At 39.0% G+C, this 14,970-nt stretch overlaps 1 protein-coding gene across 5 annotated transcripts in view; it reads right to left on the bottom strand.

Moving 5' to 3' along the window:
• LRRC6 (leucine rich repeat containing 6) overlaps positions 1-14,970 on the bottom strand; it is a 123,412-nt gene that overhangs the window by 35,610 nt on the left and 72,832 nt on the right. For 4 of the 5 annotated variants that reach the window (XM_023222935.2, XM_023222951.2, XM_023222926.2 and 1 more), the window contains exons 7-10: positions 12,292-12,369; positions 6,814-6,873; positions 3,078-3,147; positions 1,952-2,047 (exon numbers count right to left, since the gene is read on the bottom strand). In XM_023222935.2, the coding sequence (XP_023078703.2) occupies positions 1,952-2,047; positions 3,078-3,147; positions 6,814-6,873; positions 12,292-12,369 (304 nt within the window). The remainder of the gene's footprint in view (positions 1-1,951; positions 2,048-3,077; positions 3,148-6,813; positions 6,874-12,291; positions 12,370-14,970) is intronic. The other variant, XM_023222937.2, reaches the window with a different exon arrangement.

Below are 14,970 nucleotides of genomic sequence, written 5' to 3' on the forward strand. Positions count from 1 at the left end.
CCTTTTAAAAGGAATAATGATAGAAGACAATGAACTTCTACATCAATATTACTTTAACATAGTAGTCGAAAATCTTAAAAAAAATCCCTCAAGGGAAAATATTATTCCTAATTTATTAATGAGGAAAACAGAACTATTCCTAGTCCATATATATAAAAATTATTTCATCTCCAATCAAGTACTTCTAAAATGCTTTTTCCTCAATAAGCCATTTATTATTTTCATGTGTTTTTGATGTGAAAAATTTAGACAGATAAAAAACAAAAAGGAAGAGGGGAAAAGAATGCTGCAGTTGTTTAAGACTCATAAACAGTGACAGTAGAGCTTTTCTCAGCAATTGCCTGGCACCCTGCAAAAGACACACAGATCATCTGTCTTGATTTCCCTTTAGGAATTAGCAGTCTCTATTTAATGTCTGGTTTTCCAGTTAGAAGTTTCACACAGACACAAAAACAACAGGCTGCTAATCACAGTGTTATACAAATGCCTATACCAAAGTACTGAAGTAATTAACTTATCTGTTAGATTTCCCTATAGAATATTCTGGTTACTATAGAAGCATTTCTTTAATTTGTTTTAGTCATCAAGGACAATACAATTCTCGCAGTTGTGTTTGTTATTTTATTACTTGACAACAAATTGTATTTGCTATTTTATTGCCTCTGAGTAAAAATACATAATTGATTACCTATAATGAATCCGTTGGAAATTGGCTACAGGAAGATGCAAGATTATTAAATTATTACATAAATCTTTTTGGTTAATCAAGTTTGTACTCTTCATAGCTGACATTCCCTCATTCTCCTCTTTTTCCTCATCAGCAGAACCCAATTTTGACTGTTTTACTACTCTTCTCCTTTGAAATCTAAATGTCTTGGGCAAAGTCGACCCTACCCGTAACTTATGGGATGAGGTATGATTAATAGAAACCAATCAAAATACTCCTTGGTGTCTGTGGGGAACTGGTTCCAGGACATCTGTTGGACACCAAATCTTCAGATGCTCAAGTCTCCAGTAAAAAATGGCATAGTATTTATATATAACCCACACACATCTGTACATTTTAAACCACCTCTAGATTACTTATAACACCTAGTACAATGTAAATGTTATGTAAGTAGTTATTATACTGTATTGTCTTGGGAATCAAGGGGAAAAAAAAGCCTGTACATGTTCAGTACAGACACACTTCTTTTCCTGAATATTTTCGATTCCTGGTTGGTTGAATCCATGGATGCTGAACCCATGGAAGTCTATTGTACTACCATCTTTTTGGCCAGAGATTGGTTCAGGATTATGCTAATCAAGACTTGGTGGGCTCTTCAGCTAAACTGACCCAATGAGTCCAGGGGAACTTCTGTTTCATTGTGATGGGAGAGATTCTCTGTGTTTCTTTCTCTGATCCTCTGTCTTTTTATCTCATGCAAGATAGGAACAAGAAAGTATGCTGCCCAAGACACGGCTAGTGCACATCTTATGGAAGAAAACCAGTCTGAGGACAGAGTTGACATATCAGAAAGATCCTGACCCAGTGTGCCTGGCCCCCCTACCCCCACCTTCTCCTATCTTGTTACAAGAAATGAACCATTTATTTATGATAAAAGCCAGTTTTATTCGGGGTTTCTGCAGCTTACAGCAGGAAATATCCCAACTCATTCGTATGACTTGTAATAACGAATCCAAGTTCTTTCTATGGACAAAGTAATTTTTTTAAGTTTAATTTCCTTAAGTTCTTTCAGGAAAGGATAAACCACCTTGGCCCTAAACACACCCCAGTCTGAGTTATTTGTTCTCACAGACCTTTGTTCTCCTACCTCAGCTGCTATGAGATTTCCCGGTGCTCCCAACTAAAATGTACTTTAATCAGAAGTCATCATGAGTCCTGACAGGTCAAGTTCCTTCAAGAACCCTCATATCCAGACTTGAAATTGACCCAAATGACATGACCTACCTTGGGCATGCAGATGACCAAATGACCTGTTGTCTGAGATCTTTTAGCAGAACTACTATCGGGTTTCACTTCTGCAGGAAGGACAAGCTGAAATGGCTGAAAATAAGTAGAAAGTATCATTGAGCGCAAGGACGTTACATGAGAGGGTTACTACAAGGGGCATTTTCATTACAAATTCAAGATACACCATTCAATTAAGAAATGTGCTTAAACTTATAAAAATATTTATATGAGCTGTGCTTTCTATGCACGAACTATTTTACCTATTTTAACAAATAGTCTAAAGAACAGCTGTCAATCACAAACAGTGAAGTGCTCATGGGTTCATTTATGACTAAAAAGCAATTTATAGAGAAAGGCTTGTCAAAAAAAATCGACATATTTCCATTTAAAAATCTTTCAGCTAATCTTCAAGCCCATAGTAGCCTAAATTAGCAAAAATTGGTATTTTAGAAATTATAAAATTATAGTTGTTATGAATGAAATCACTGACAATTTAGAATGGGTGTACTATTTAATTTCATGCATAGGCTCCCACACATATGATTATGTTATTAGTTTTGAAAAAAGTGTAACACAATAGACACAGGTTTAAAATATTAATGATATCCAACTACATGTGGTCAGCAGCCATTCCCACCATATACCACTCCCATATATAAAACCATGTGCTAAAAAATAGCACTCTGTTTGGTTCCCCTTTTTCTATTTACTTTTGTTTTATTATTTTCCTTTATTTATTTATTTTTGAGTCAGAATCTCACTCTAGTAGCCCAGACTGGAGTGCAATGGGGTGATCTTGACTCACTGCAACCTCCGCCTCCCAGGTTCATTATCCTGCTTCAGTCTCCTGAGGAGCTGGGATTATGGGCATGAGCCACCATGCCTGGCTAATTTTGTAGTTTCAGTAAAGATGGGGTTTCACCACGTTGGCCAGACTGGTCTCCAGCTCCTGATCTCAGGTGATCCACCTGTCTTGGCCTCCCAAAGTGCTCGAATTACAGGCATGAGTCACTGTGCCTGGGCCCTTTTTCTATTTTAATAATACTTTTAAAAAAGTGAGGAACCACAGCTTAGTTCAAAGCTTAGTTTTTGAAATTGTAATAGTTTACAGGGTTCTACTTACCTTTCCCTTGATCATTACTCGCACGTAAGTTGGTTGCACATCAACATTGATTAAAGAGGTATCCATATACCTTCAAAATTAAACACACAATATCTTATAATTTAAAAAATATATCAAGTTTGAAGAAGTGCAAATACAAATTCACACTTACAGGACGATTTTAAATGAAGGACATTTAAAATATCCATGCTAAACGGGTCTTTAAAAAATTAGTTTTAAATTAATCCCCAGACCAAAGGAAATTCAATGTATCAGCAATTTCATTTTTAGACCCACAAGTACACTTGGCATTGATTGCCCCTAACCCAAAAATATCTGAGGTTTGAAACACCAGAGGTTTGCAAAAAACAGCTTGCCATGCTCTTTCACAAATATTTTATTTTAAGCCCCTAAGACTTGAATAGCCAGGAATGCTGATTCTACTCTGCTTGAGGCCTGCAACCACCAGCTCCTGCTTCCTTGGAGGCTCTGGATCCCCTGCAGCTGTTCTGCAGCTGCCCTGATACTATCTCTCCTGGAAGACTAGCTTGCTTCTCCCCTCAAAGGCACATCCTGCTGAATAAGCAAACTCTTCTGTTTATGGCAGTGACCTCAAGATCAGGTGGCAATTATTCTCCTCCACTCATGAGCAAATTAAAGATTTAGATTTCATATCGCTCATTAAAATCAGAAGCTTAGCCAAATAATTACATTCACATACTTCAAAATACTAATTGTGAACATTAGAAAATGCAGAGCTGCTTTAAAAATCACAAATGTTAAGGCAGGTAAGCTAATACAAGGGTTACAGGCATAGGTTTGGAGTCACACAGGCTTGCGGGGAACTGGCTCCACCTCTTCCTGCTTTATTACCTGGGACCACATTCCTTAACCTCTAGGCCTCAGTTTCCTCTTCTGTAAAATGGGGATACTACTAGCATCTAGCCCTAAGATTGTTAGGAAGGAACATGTATAGTGCCCAATACATAGCTAGAGTTAATCAAGTATTATTATACAGCATTTAAAAACAATTTTTATAATAATAATAGAAATGAGGTTTTCTACAGCTTCACATGTGATATCTACGCTTTAATGGATTGTGTAGTATTTTCCATGCTTGGGCCCCCTAAAATGTTCATCTCTCCTTACCTACATGGCCTTTCTCTGCCAGAAACAATTGTCTGACAGTTCTTTGCAGAACAAGCTACTTCTTATCTTTCGATTATCATTGTTCATGTCTCCCACTTTCCCTGACCACTCCCCACACACCAGTATTCCCATTCCTGAACACTGTCCCTTTCCTCGACAGCAGGCTTCTTCCTTTGTAACTCATCAATGCTTATTTATTGTCTGTCCCCCTCCCCCACAGGGCTCTAAGTGATAGGAGATCATGACTGGATTTAGAATATGCCAGTTACAGTCTCCCCATGCCTGGCACATAGTAGGTATTCTATAGATGCTTGTTGAATAAAGGCAGAAAGCAGGTGTGAATGAATGAATTTAACTTTCAAGTGTACACCCATGTGCCCATAAACACAACCAGGAATTATAGCATAATTCATTTAGACAGAATCATGAGAATGAAAGAGTTTTACTACATAGACTGGAGAAATATTACCACCCCTTAAAATGCACATGCATGGGAATGAGGAAAGTTTCCATTTGAGAACTGAATAGGAAGCAGCCAACAGAGCTGAAAAAGAAAGGGTTATACATTCATTAAACTCCAGGCATAGGGCCTAAAAATGGGAAGGACTTATAAGAATGAAACAGTGATTTGTCTGTCAAACAGTAGAAACAGCAGCTTGGGAAGCTGGAAGAGCAGAGGATATGAAGCTAGCTGGAGAAGAGCTGGGATCTTTGTAAAGGCAGATGACTTGGCAGCAAGCAGGCAGAAGAATTGACAGGAATTCTGTGAAGAGGCATACAGCTGATCAGAGAGAGCTTGGTGTGGAGAGGAAGGGACCACACTAAGGCTAGCCCTGGTTCACAAGAGCCAAGGTGGAAACAACCCAAATGTCCACCATCTAGTGAACAGATAAACAAAATGTGGTAATCCATGCAATGGAATATTATTTGGCCATAAAAAGGAAAGAAATTCTGACACATGCTACAACACAGATGAGTCTTGAAGACATTATTGTAAGTTAAAGAAGCCAGACACAAAGGCCACATGTTGTATGATTCCATTAATATGAAAGATTCCAAATAGGCAAATCTATAGAGACAGAAAACAGATTAGTGGTTGCCATGAAGAGGGAGAATGGGCAGTGACTGCTTAAGGGTCATGGGGTTTCCTTCTGGGGTGATAAACATTTTCTGGAACAATGGTAATGGTTGTACAATATTGTGAATTTATTAAATGCCATGGTATTGTCCACTGTGAAATGGTTGAAATGGTTGATTTTAAGTTATGTGTAATTTACCACAATCAAAACAGTGAAGTTGGTTGAAGTCCTGAGGGCTGATGTTCTGGCTCCTTTGGTCCCTGTTTACTTTGACAAGACTCACTCTTGGAAAATTTACCCCCCTTGGGTAATAATCCCTCCTACCTCCCAGGGTTACTGAGAGATTAAATACAATGGGGTACATCAAAAGCCATTAAAAAGAGAAAGGCATTTATTATAATTCATGCATGTAAACATTCATCCATTCATTCGCGCATGTCAATGTCATACTTCCATGATCAGTATTTGTTCATTTATTCATTCATTCTTGTATTTATTGAGCACCTAACAGGTGCCAGGTTTTAGGTGTGGAGATGTAGAGAGGAAAGAACAAACAAAACAACTTCCTGCTCTGACCACAAACTTTTAAGAATACAAGTACATTTACACTTTGTCAGCAGGAAGCCACGTAGAAAGAGTGGAAGGAAGTGCTGGGCAGGGGTAGGTACTGCTTTATGTCAGATGGTGGGGCAGAGAGGCCCCTCTAATGAGGTGACATCTGAGCAGAGGCGTGAAGGACACGAGGCAGCAAGCTACAAGGGCACCGAGGGCGATACAGGCAGAGGGAAGCACAGGCAAGCAGCCTCTGAGATGGTGCCAGGGGACACTGAGGTCATCAGAAGGATGTATCAGCACAGCGAACCAGGGTCTAAAATCTTCAGGGAATGAGGCCGAGTGACCTGCTGCCTTTAGATGCTTCCACAAAGAAGGATAGAAGGTGATATAGGCTGAAGGTTTGAGTGTCAAAGCCACGGAGTTTTAGGGAGGAGAAAAGGACAATAGTTTGGGTGTGGTGATGAGGGCAGGCAGGAGGTCTGTGCCACTCCTACCCACGGGTGAGAAAACAGGCAGGATGTGAGAGGGCAGCAGGGAAGAAGGGTCCACTGGTGACAGAGGCTGCTAGGTGTTCCCCCAGGCCTCTGAGGTGGGACTGAGGGAGGGGAGCCAACCACCTGATACCTATTACTATAGGAAGGCATTTTAGACAAAAACAGAGGACTATGCCAGCAAAGAGCAGAGTGGGGTCCTTGTAGTATCAGCATCAGAAAACAGCACAGGTCTCAGAATTATTTAAACTCTGCCTTAGATATTCCTGAGTTCATAGCCATGAAATTGTGGCTTTATTTACCTTTCCTTTCATTTTCATGCTTTAAAAATTTATAGTAACTTCTCTGCCTTAACAAATAAGCTTAATTTAACTATAGGTCTAAGTCAATTCCATTTCAAATTTTTTCAGAACTAAAAAATTACTACTGAGAATGAAAACAGACAGAAATGTCATTAAAGAAATACATAGAATATGCCTTTACCTATAGACAGCAAGGTCCAGGATGATCTGCTTTTCATTGTCTTTCAAAGAGAAGTCAATTCTAAGAATAATACATTTGGGGGGAAAAAAAGAGATGACTTTAGGATACTGTATAGATAATCCCTTCACAAATTCAGAAGCAAATTAGATAAAAATTTTATAATAATGTCCAATGACAACTTATTTTGGTGGTTGGACAATCAAATGTCAATGGTAATTTTAAAATTTCAGTGAAACCTACAACATATTAATAAATTATTTGTGCTTACAGTGTTTAAATGTGAGAATCTTAAGGTAAATTACATACAAAAAAATTAGCTTTGATGCAGAGATAGAGACATCTGGTGGCTAAAGTTTTCTTTTCCATTTCATGGGAGTTTGCCAGAAGCAAACTAAAATACTGGAATTATTTATGGAGAACTAAAGGTTGCTTTTGCCTCCCCTTTATCCTGCATTTGATTCCTTAGGTTTTAAAGAGTCCTGTCTTCCTTCTTTTTTCTTGCTATTTTTTTCTTCTCCTTTCATCGCTGACCTTCCATTGCCCTGAAAAAGGCTGAGACACTGCCCATTATCTATTACCTCTGTTTTATAGATGAAGAAACAGAGGTTCAAAGAGGTTGGCATAGCTGAATTATAATAAATGCCTTTACACTTTGTCTGCACAAGCCTGGCTAGGCAGGATTTCAAAGCTCTACCATCTTTCAACTGTACCCTGAGGCCGAGTCCTAGGTCTAGCTTCCACACTGAACATCATGCTATCAGAATTGCCTGGTCAATTTTCTTTTGAGGATTTCACTTATCATATTATTCTATAAAATATACAACTTAACAGTATTAAAGAACATAAGCTAAACTGTTTAGGAAAATGTGAAGTTAGCGACAGATGTGGCTGTTAGCAGCATTTCTGCTTGTGGCAGAAATTGTCTCATTGCTTTCAATAGTCCAGGCCTGTGGGACTTCTTCAGTGTCTCAGATGGCCCATGCATTTGTAGAACCTCATCTCAGGAGCCTTTTATGTGCTCCTGCTCTGCCTCGATTTCATATTACTTGTAAAGTAATTTCAGAGCAGTTTCCTATGGCAGAGATTGCTATTTAGTTGCTCTCTGCTTCCCCCTTTATTCCTAGTGACAGGAACCATGGTTTGAACTAGGTGCATGGCTGTGTACAATAAAGGTTGCATTCTGTGGCCTCCCTTGAAGGTAGGTGAAGTCAGGGGAGGGACATTCGTTGTATGGCACTTTCTAAGAATGTCCCTTAAGAAAAGGAGCATGTATCCTTTCTTCCATTTTTTCTTCTTTCTTTAGCTGAGTAGAACAGAATGTAGGAGGCCAACAGATGAACGATGGAAACTACTTAATAAGCAATTGCAACTGTCCAAGCAAGAGTTACTGTCAGCTAGAGGTGGTGGTGGGGTCAGTGAGACATAGCTGGATTCCAATAATATCGAAGGAAGAGTTCACAGGGCTCACTGATAAGATGACAGAGAGAAGAATCAAGGGAGAATCCAAGGTTTCTGGTCCTAGCTAAGGGGTGAATGTGTGTTACTGAGACGGAGAACACAGGGACACAAGCACAAGATGCTGGAGAGTGGTAGTGAGGCTTGAAATCAGGGGTTCTCTTTTAGCTATAATAAGTGTGCAATGACTCTCTTACATCCACCCAGTGATGTCAAACTTCTAATTGTTAGAAACAAATTTTCGAAGCTGCAAAGTGAAACGAACATTCAGGCAAAAGTTTTCTCAGCAAGGCAATATACTTCTATAGAAGGGCACTTCCTGCATGCAAGGCAGAGGCAAGGGAGAGCGAGCAAAACAAAGGAGAGCAGGAGTTTTTTATCCCTAACACAGACCCTGTTCCTGTGCCCTCCCCCTGCAGGCTGGGGATGGACCGCACAATCTAAGCTAATTCTGATTGGCTACTGTTGACCTCATCAAAGGAGGCAAGGGTGGGCGTTTCACGGGAAGGACAGGTACGGTACATCTTAGGGTGTTTGGGCACAGCAGAGATAGGGAGGGCTGATAGATGAATGGGTATGATTACCTTTTAGAATAGAACAAAGAACCAGGAACCAAAACTCTTTGAAGAGGAACTTAACAACATAACTGAGTAGACAAGTCTTGAGCTCAGAGAAGAGGTTGGATCAAGTTGGGAGCAATGTAAAGAGTGTGTTTACAGCCATGGGATTTGGTGAGAGCCATGAAGAGCTAATGCGAAAAGGAAGACAGTTGAGGAGTTTGCTATAGGGAACCCAAAAAACAAAACCAAAGGGATACATCAAAGCTTAGAAAGATGAGCAGTCAGTAAGGTAGAAGAAAAATCAGAAGCAAAGGGAAGAAATTGCTTTAAGAAGGATGGTACTGAACAATTTGATCCAAATCTGCTATGTCCAGTAAGACAAAGACTAAGAACTGAACACTGAATGTGGAAATAATATGGCTAAGGAAATTTCAGGATGATGGAATACACAGAAGTGGTTTCAAGAAGGAATGTGAAGTTAGAAACTGGAGACCAAGTGCAGACAATTCCATTAAATGGGGGCAGAGAAAAAGAGCTGTGACTGGAAGGAAAACCAGGGGAAGGGAGGTTGTTGCTTTTGTTTTGTTTAAGACAGAGATTTTTAGAATTTGTTTGCACATGGATGAGATTGATCTAGCAGAGTGGAGAGAACTAGTGCAGAAGACCAAGGATAACTCAGCAACTAAGTCCTTGATAGGCAGAGGGGATGGAGTCAGGGTGCCTACACAGACTGATTTTGGATAGGAAGTTCACCGTCAGCAAGGGGAGGAGAGGGGAGTACATGGGACAGGTCCAGCTACACTGGTAAATTGGATGTTGGGAGGAAAAGAAATCTCCTGATTGCTTTTTTTCTCAATGAAATAGGAAACAAGGTCCTCAGTTAAGACTGTGGAAGTGTCAGATGATGTTGGAAGTAAGGAGAAAGAAGGTACGAGAGCAGCCTGCAGGACAGTAGGAGAATGGATGGCCCAAGAAAATAAAGGAAGACTGCCAGACTCCATTTGAGATCTGTGATCATGAATTTAAGGTAAGACCAGCAAGTAGAGGTGAATAGTCTCCGCCAGCCACACAGGAGGACCAGCCCAAGAGTGGGTAGTGTGCTAGATTTAAATAGGGTTGGGGTTTTGTGAGGTGAGGATGATGGAAAGAGAAAAAAACAAGACAACAGAAGACAAATGACAAGGACTGATTTCTTTTTTCTTTTCCTTTTTCCTTGAGACAGGGTCTCACTCTGTCACCCAGGCAGGAGTGCAGTGGCATGATCTCGGCTCACAGCAACCTCTGCCTCCTGGGTTCAAGTGATTCTCATGTCCCAGACTCCCAAGTAGCTGGGATTACAGGCGTGTGCCACCACTCCCGGCTAATTTTTGTATTTTCAGTAGAGAAGGGGTTTCATCATGTTGGCCAGGCTGGTCTCAAACTCCTGACCTCAAGTGATCTGCCTGCCTTGGCCTCCCAAAGTGCTGTGATTATAGGCGTGAGCCACTGCACCTGGCCCAAGGACTGATTTCTGTGATGAACCATAAAACTAAAGCACGGCGAGAGAAGATGAGGGGTTAGGGGAGAGTGAGAAAAACAGGAGAATGAATTATCTTATGGTCTTCATGGCGGCATGTGGTTGTTGGAGCGGAGGAAGTTCCCCCAGGAACATAAGAAATGGTATCTAGTGAGACACTCGAGGTGAAGTTTCTGACATGGAAGAGATATTGATGGTGGCAAATCTAGGAATGAAAATGAAATCATGTGGTTGAGTTGAGCTGGAGAAGCGAGCTGGTTGGGGAACTGAGAGGCCAGGGCTTCTGGTGGATCACCTACAAGTTTGATAAAGTCATCACCAAGACTGATGATGGCAGGAGAGGCAGAGAGAGGCAGTGGTGTGGGTGAAAGATCTTCAATGAATTGAGAAGGCTGGGGTTGAGAGTTGTTCAGGGTGATGTAGATGACTGCGGGAAGAAGGGGCGGGGTGCTATATCTAGATGGCTTGTGCTTCAAAAGAGAAAGGGAGAAAGATGGCCTGAAAGTGGCAATGGGCTGTAACTGTTCCTGTGGTGTATGTGGTGAGGAAGAACAGTGGGCAGTCGCAGAAGTGAATCCTCCACTTCAGTTAGTGAAAGAGGAGAAATGGTGGAGGCTTCAGGCTTTGCTGTCCAGGCTCAAGCTCCAGAGGGCATAGGGGTCCAAAAGAGGCGAGAATGAGTTGAGTTGGAGCAGCGCCATTTGGGTATAAGATTCTGGACAGTGGTGCATGACCTGGGAGGGCAGGAATAGGGGATGATCGCATGTCAGGAGGCAGTGCCACTGAGGAGGTGGTGGGTAATCAGTTCTTCATAGAATCACCCTCAGTAGAACTGGTTTTAGGGGCAGGTGAGGCTGCAGTGTGTGGGAAGAGTGGTGGTCTTACCAGAGACACATGGAGTTCCGGGAGTCTCCCTTGAGCTCTGTTGTAGGCTAAAGAGAGATGGCCTAAACTCAATTTCTGAACTCCATGAGGTCAGAAAGAAACCTGTCATAGTCACTGCTCTATCCCCAGGGCCTAGCCTAGTGTTCTGTCTTGCATTCCTGTCTGCTGTATGTGGGTAAGGGGAAGGGATTATACATCTTGTCATGGAAGTCACTGGAACTAGGTTAGCATGAGCAACTCAGAAACACCACCTATTAGCTGTGTGACCTTGGGCAAGTCACTCCACCTCTCTCAGGCCCAGGTTCTGGACATGTAAGAAAGAAATACTGTCTACCACCTGTGATTGCTGTGAAGATAAATGATGCCCAGAAATAATTCAAGATTGTGCCTTCACCATGGTCATGACAGAGCAAATGAAATGATGACGGAAAATAGGTTTGAGTAATAAAATGAAGTGAATGAAATTTAGTCTGTGGGCTCTTTGGTCTGTATTTTGGCTACAAAAGGCTTTTCTGTCCTGCTTTTTAATTTCAAACTTTAAGACAGATAAAGAGTGTAGATTAGATATTATTATACTTGAAGATTTCCAGTTTGAGTATCTGTCCTCTATTAAATTCATTGAGGTTATTATATTGATTTCCTTCCCTAGCTCTCAAAGGCTTTGTATATGTGCTCCAGAGTACAAAGTGGATGTATAGACGGTACATCAGTATTCTCAACCAGCTTGCTCATGGCAGAGTTTTAAAAATTCATAAATACAACAATAATGTGGTGGCAATTTTCAGGCATAAAACTGTATATGGTCCAAAGTTTCACAGGGTACATAAATAACTAAGATCTCCATATGCCAAGATCATTTGCTAGATGCCAAGACAATTATGCATTTGAAAACATAATAGATGTTTTCTCTTTAAATATGCACCAAATGACGTTATTTTTAGACTCATCAAACTTGTTAAGAGCAGTCAGATATATTCTTTGCAGAGCAAACCTGGAATTGAAACAATGATTGACCAACACCATTGATTGACACTCTTTAACTCTCTATTTGGCCTCACATACTTGGGCTCATTTACATTTAGGGCTTTCCCATCTTCAGTGATCAAAGTCCTGGGTGGTTTCACTTTCTTCTTTTTTTCACTTAAGATTGATGGTGGGTGAGAACAAGGGGCAGCATGGAAAGAAAAAATAAGCAAAGAGAATATAAAAGCAAGTAATACATTTTTGTGAAACAGTTTTAAAAAAATTAATTGAACTTTTATGAACACATCAGCAATTCATTGTTCTGAAGTCCATTCCTTTAATTCTATGCTGGGAACTGATAATCAAGCCAGATTTTTTATGTGGTTGTATCTGTATCTGTACAGCAAAAAAATGATGAAGACAATTTGCCAGATAATTTGAATGAGGGAAGAAAACTCCTTTTCATGACTGTCTATTAATATTTAAATAAGTCTATTTTATACATGATTTACCCAGATAACTGTCAACTCTCCATTTGTGTACAGAGCTTCTGCTTTAGCTAAAATACAACATTTAACATACCAATTGAATAGAATCTATTCAATATAGATAAAAATATCAGCACAGAAGAATCTATGTAAAAGGATATTTCTCACAGCGTTATTTACAGTGGCAAACCCTTGGAACTGTTGTGAGTGCCCATCAATGGAGGAATGGTTGAATCAACTGTGCTTCATTCAGGCTATAACATATTTTGCAGCTATTAAAAAATGTGTTTGCTCATTACTTATTGATTTAGAAAAGTGTTTATGATGTCTTTAGTGAGAAAAAATATATAAAATATAAATACGTATTTGTTTTACAAAAAGACCCTAAATCCTACACTTGCAGAGATAATTTATGCAATTATAAAGGGTTAAAAAAAAATGTAGTGAGATCAACCCAAGCATGTTAACAACATTCACTACATTGAAGGGTTGGATAGGAGGTAAACAAAGGAAGTAAAAAAAGATGATTAATTGAGTAATATGAAATTAAAATGCAGTATGTAAATTATATTTAAAAGATTACTGAAAGTATATAGAAACTTAAATAGGCAAATATGGACAATATCTACATCAGATGGAAAAATTTGTTTAGATGATGGAACTGTCGGCAATTCTTTGCCTTAAATTTCTATTGTAATTTTAATACAGATTTTGTATCAGATTTTAACTTTATTTTAGAAAAAATCATTCACATTCTTCTGCATCTTAAACTGGGCCTCCAGATCCAATGGAGTTAATATTTCAATGACTCAGGACAATTAAGGGGCATCCACAAGCCCTTGGCTTAACCCTACTCAGTGTAAAACAGATCAGAGTTAGGAATAAAAGATTTCTTTTGTCCCTGCTTACACCCAGTTAATAAAAATGGCAACACAATCAGAGGCAAACATCTCAGGGACTCACTGGATTGGGAAGTCTAAGGTGTCCAAAACATAGAGACTCAGATCTCCATCCAATTCAGCCTGACTTTATTAGGTGTCAGGGAGTAAAAAAAAATTATCCTTATTTCAGGCTCAATACATAATAGATTAGATATTATTTATATATACCCACAGATATATAAATATAACATATGTGTGTATGGGTATATATGTAAGAAATATTTCACATTCTATAAACATGTAGAACTTCCATTTCAAAGGGCTCTTGAGTCTCTGCAAAGCACTTTCACATGTATGGATGGGCTCATCTGATTTTCTTAACAGTACAGTGGGGTAGGTAAGACAGGTATGATAATCCCTGTTTAGCAGATGAAGAACCAGATGAGGAGAAGTTAGGTACTTGCCAACATCACACAGAGGGTAATAGTGGAGTCAGGACATGCATACATAATCTTATTCAATGCTCTTCCCAAAGGGCTGTGTGGTCCCTTAGTGTGAAAATCACTCACGTTTTACAAACAAGTATTTTAGGTAAAATTTGATTTTTGATTGTTATACCTCCCTGTATTTCTAATTAATGAAAATTTTATGAAAGCAGCTGAGATTTCAAATCTTTTTTACTTCTAGTTTCTTGCTTTTAGTTGTTAATCACAGGAAGAGATATTGTGTTTTGTTTCACTTGAGTCATTGCCATGTAGATTACTATATTTCAGGGCTAATTTATCACTTTCTCAAGCTCATGAATAATAAGTATTCCCATAAGTTATATATTTTACATACTAGACTTAAGCAATGACATAAAATGGAATGACACAAAATCTGTTTTTGAAAAATCTACTCTGAAGATAATAGCATAAAAATCCTAGTTTCTAACAAATCATCAAATTATAGATAAACAATTCAAAAGTGAAATCATAGTGTTAAATGTCGAAGAAAGTTGTATTAGGAAAATAAAATGCCTATTAAAACTAATTTCCAATTCTTCACTTTGCAAATTAATAGAACAGACTCAAAAAGGAGCCCATTCATTCCACAAAATGACCTTTTTCTAGAATAGAAATACTAATGTATTAGTGTACCCTAATACACTATTATTGGGTATATTAAAAGTTGTAAAAAAGCTAAAGACATACAAAAAACCTCTACCTAAAATGTCATAATTCACGCTGTTCTAAAGAAGGTACTTTGATATTAATGAATGTTAGCCAATACAATTCAACAAAAAGCTATACTTAGAAAAAACAAAATCTATATATGAGTGCTAAAGGTTTAACACAAATAATGAGTAAAAAAAAAAAAAAGGGCAATCATGAAAATATAGTTCATAAGTGGCTACTGCTTCCCTCTCA

Source organism: Piliocolobus tephrosceles, chromosome 7 (genome assembly GCF_002776525.5).
Source record: "Piliocolobus tephrosceles isolate RC106 chromosome 7, ASM277652v3, whole genome shotgun sequence".
Lineage (NCBI taxonomy): Eukaryota > Metazoa > Chordata > Mammalia > Primates > Cercopithecidae > Piliocolobus > Piliocolobus tephrosceles.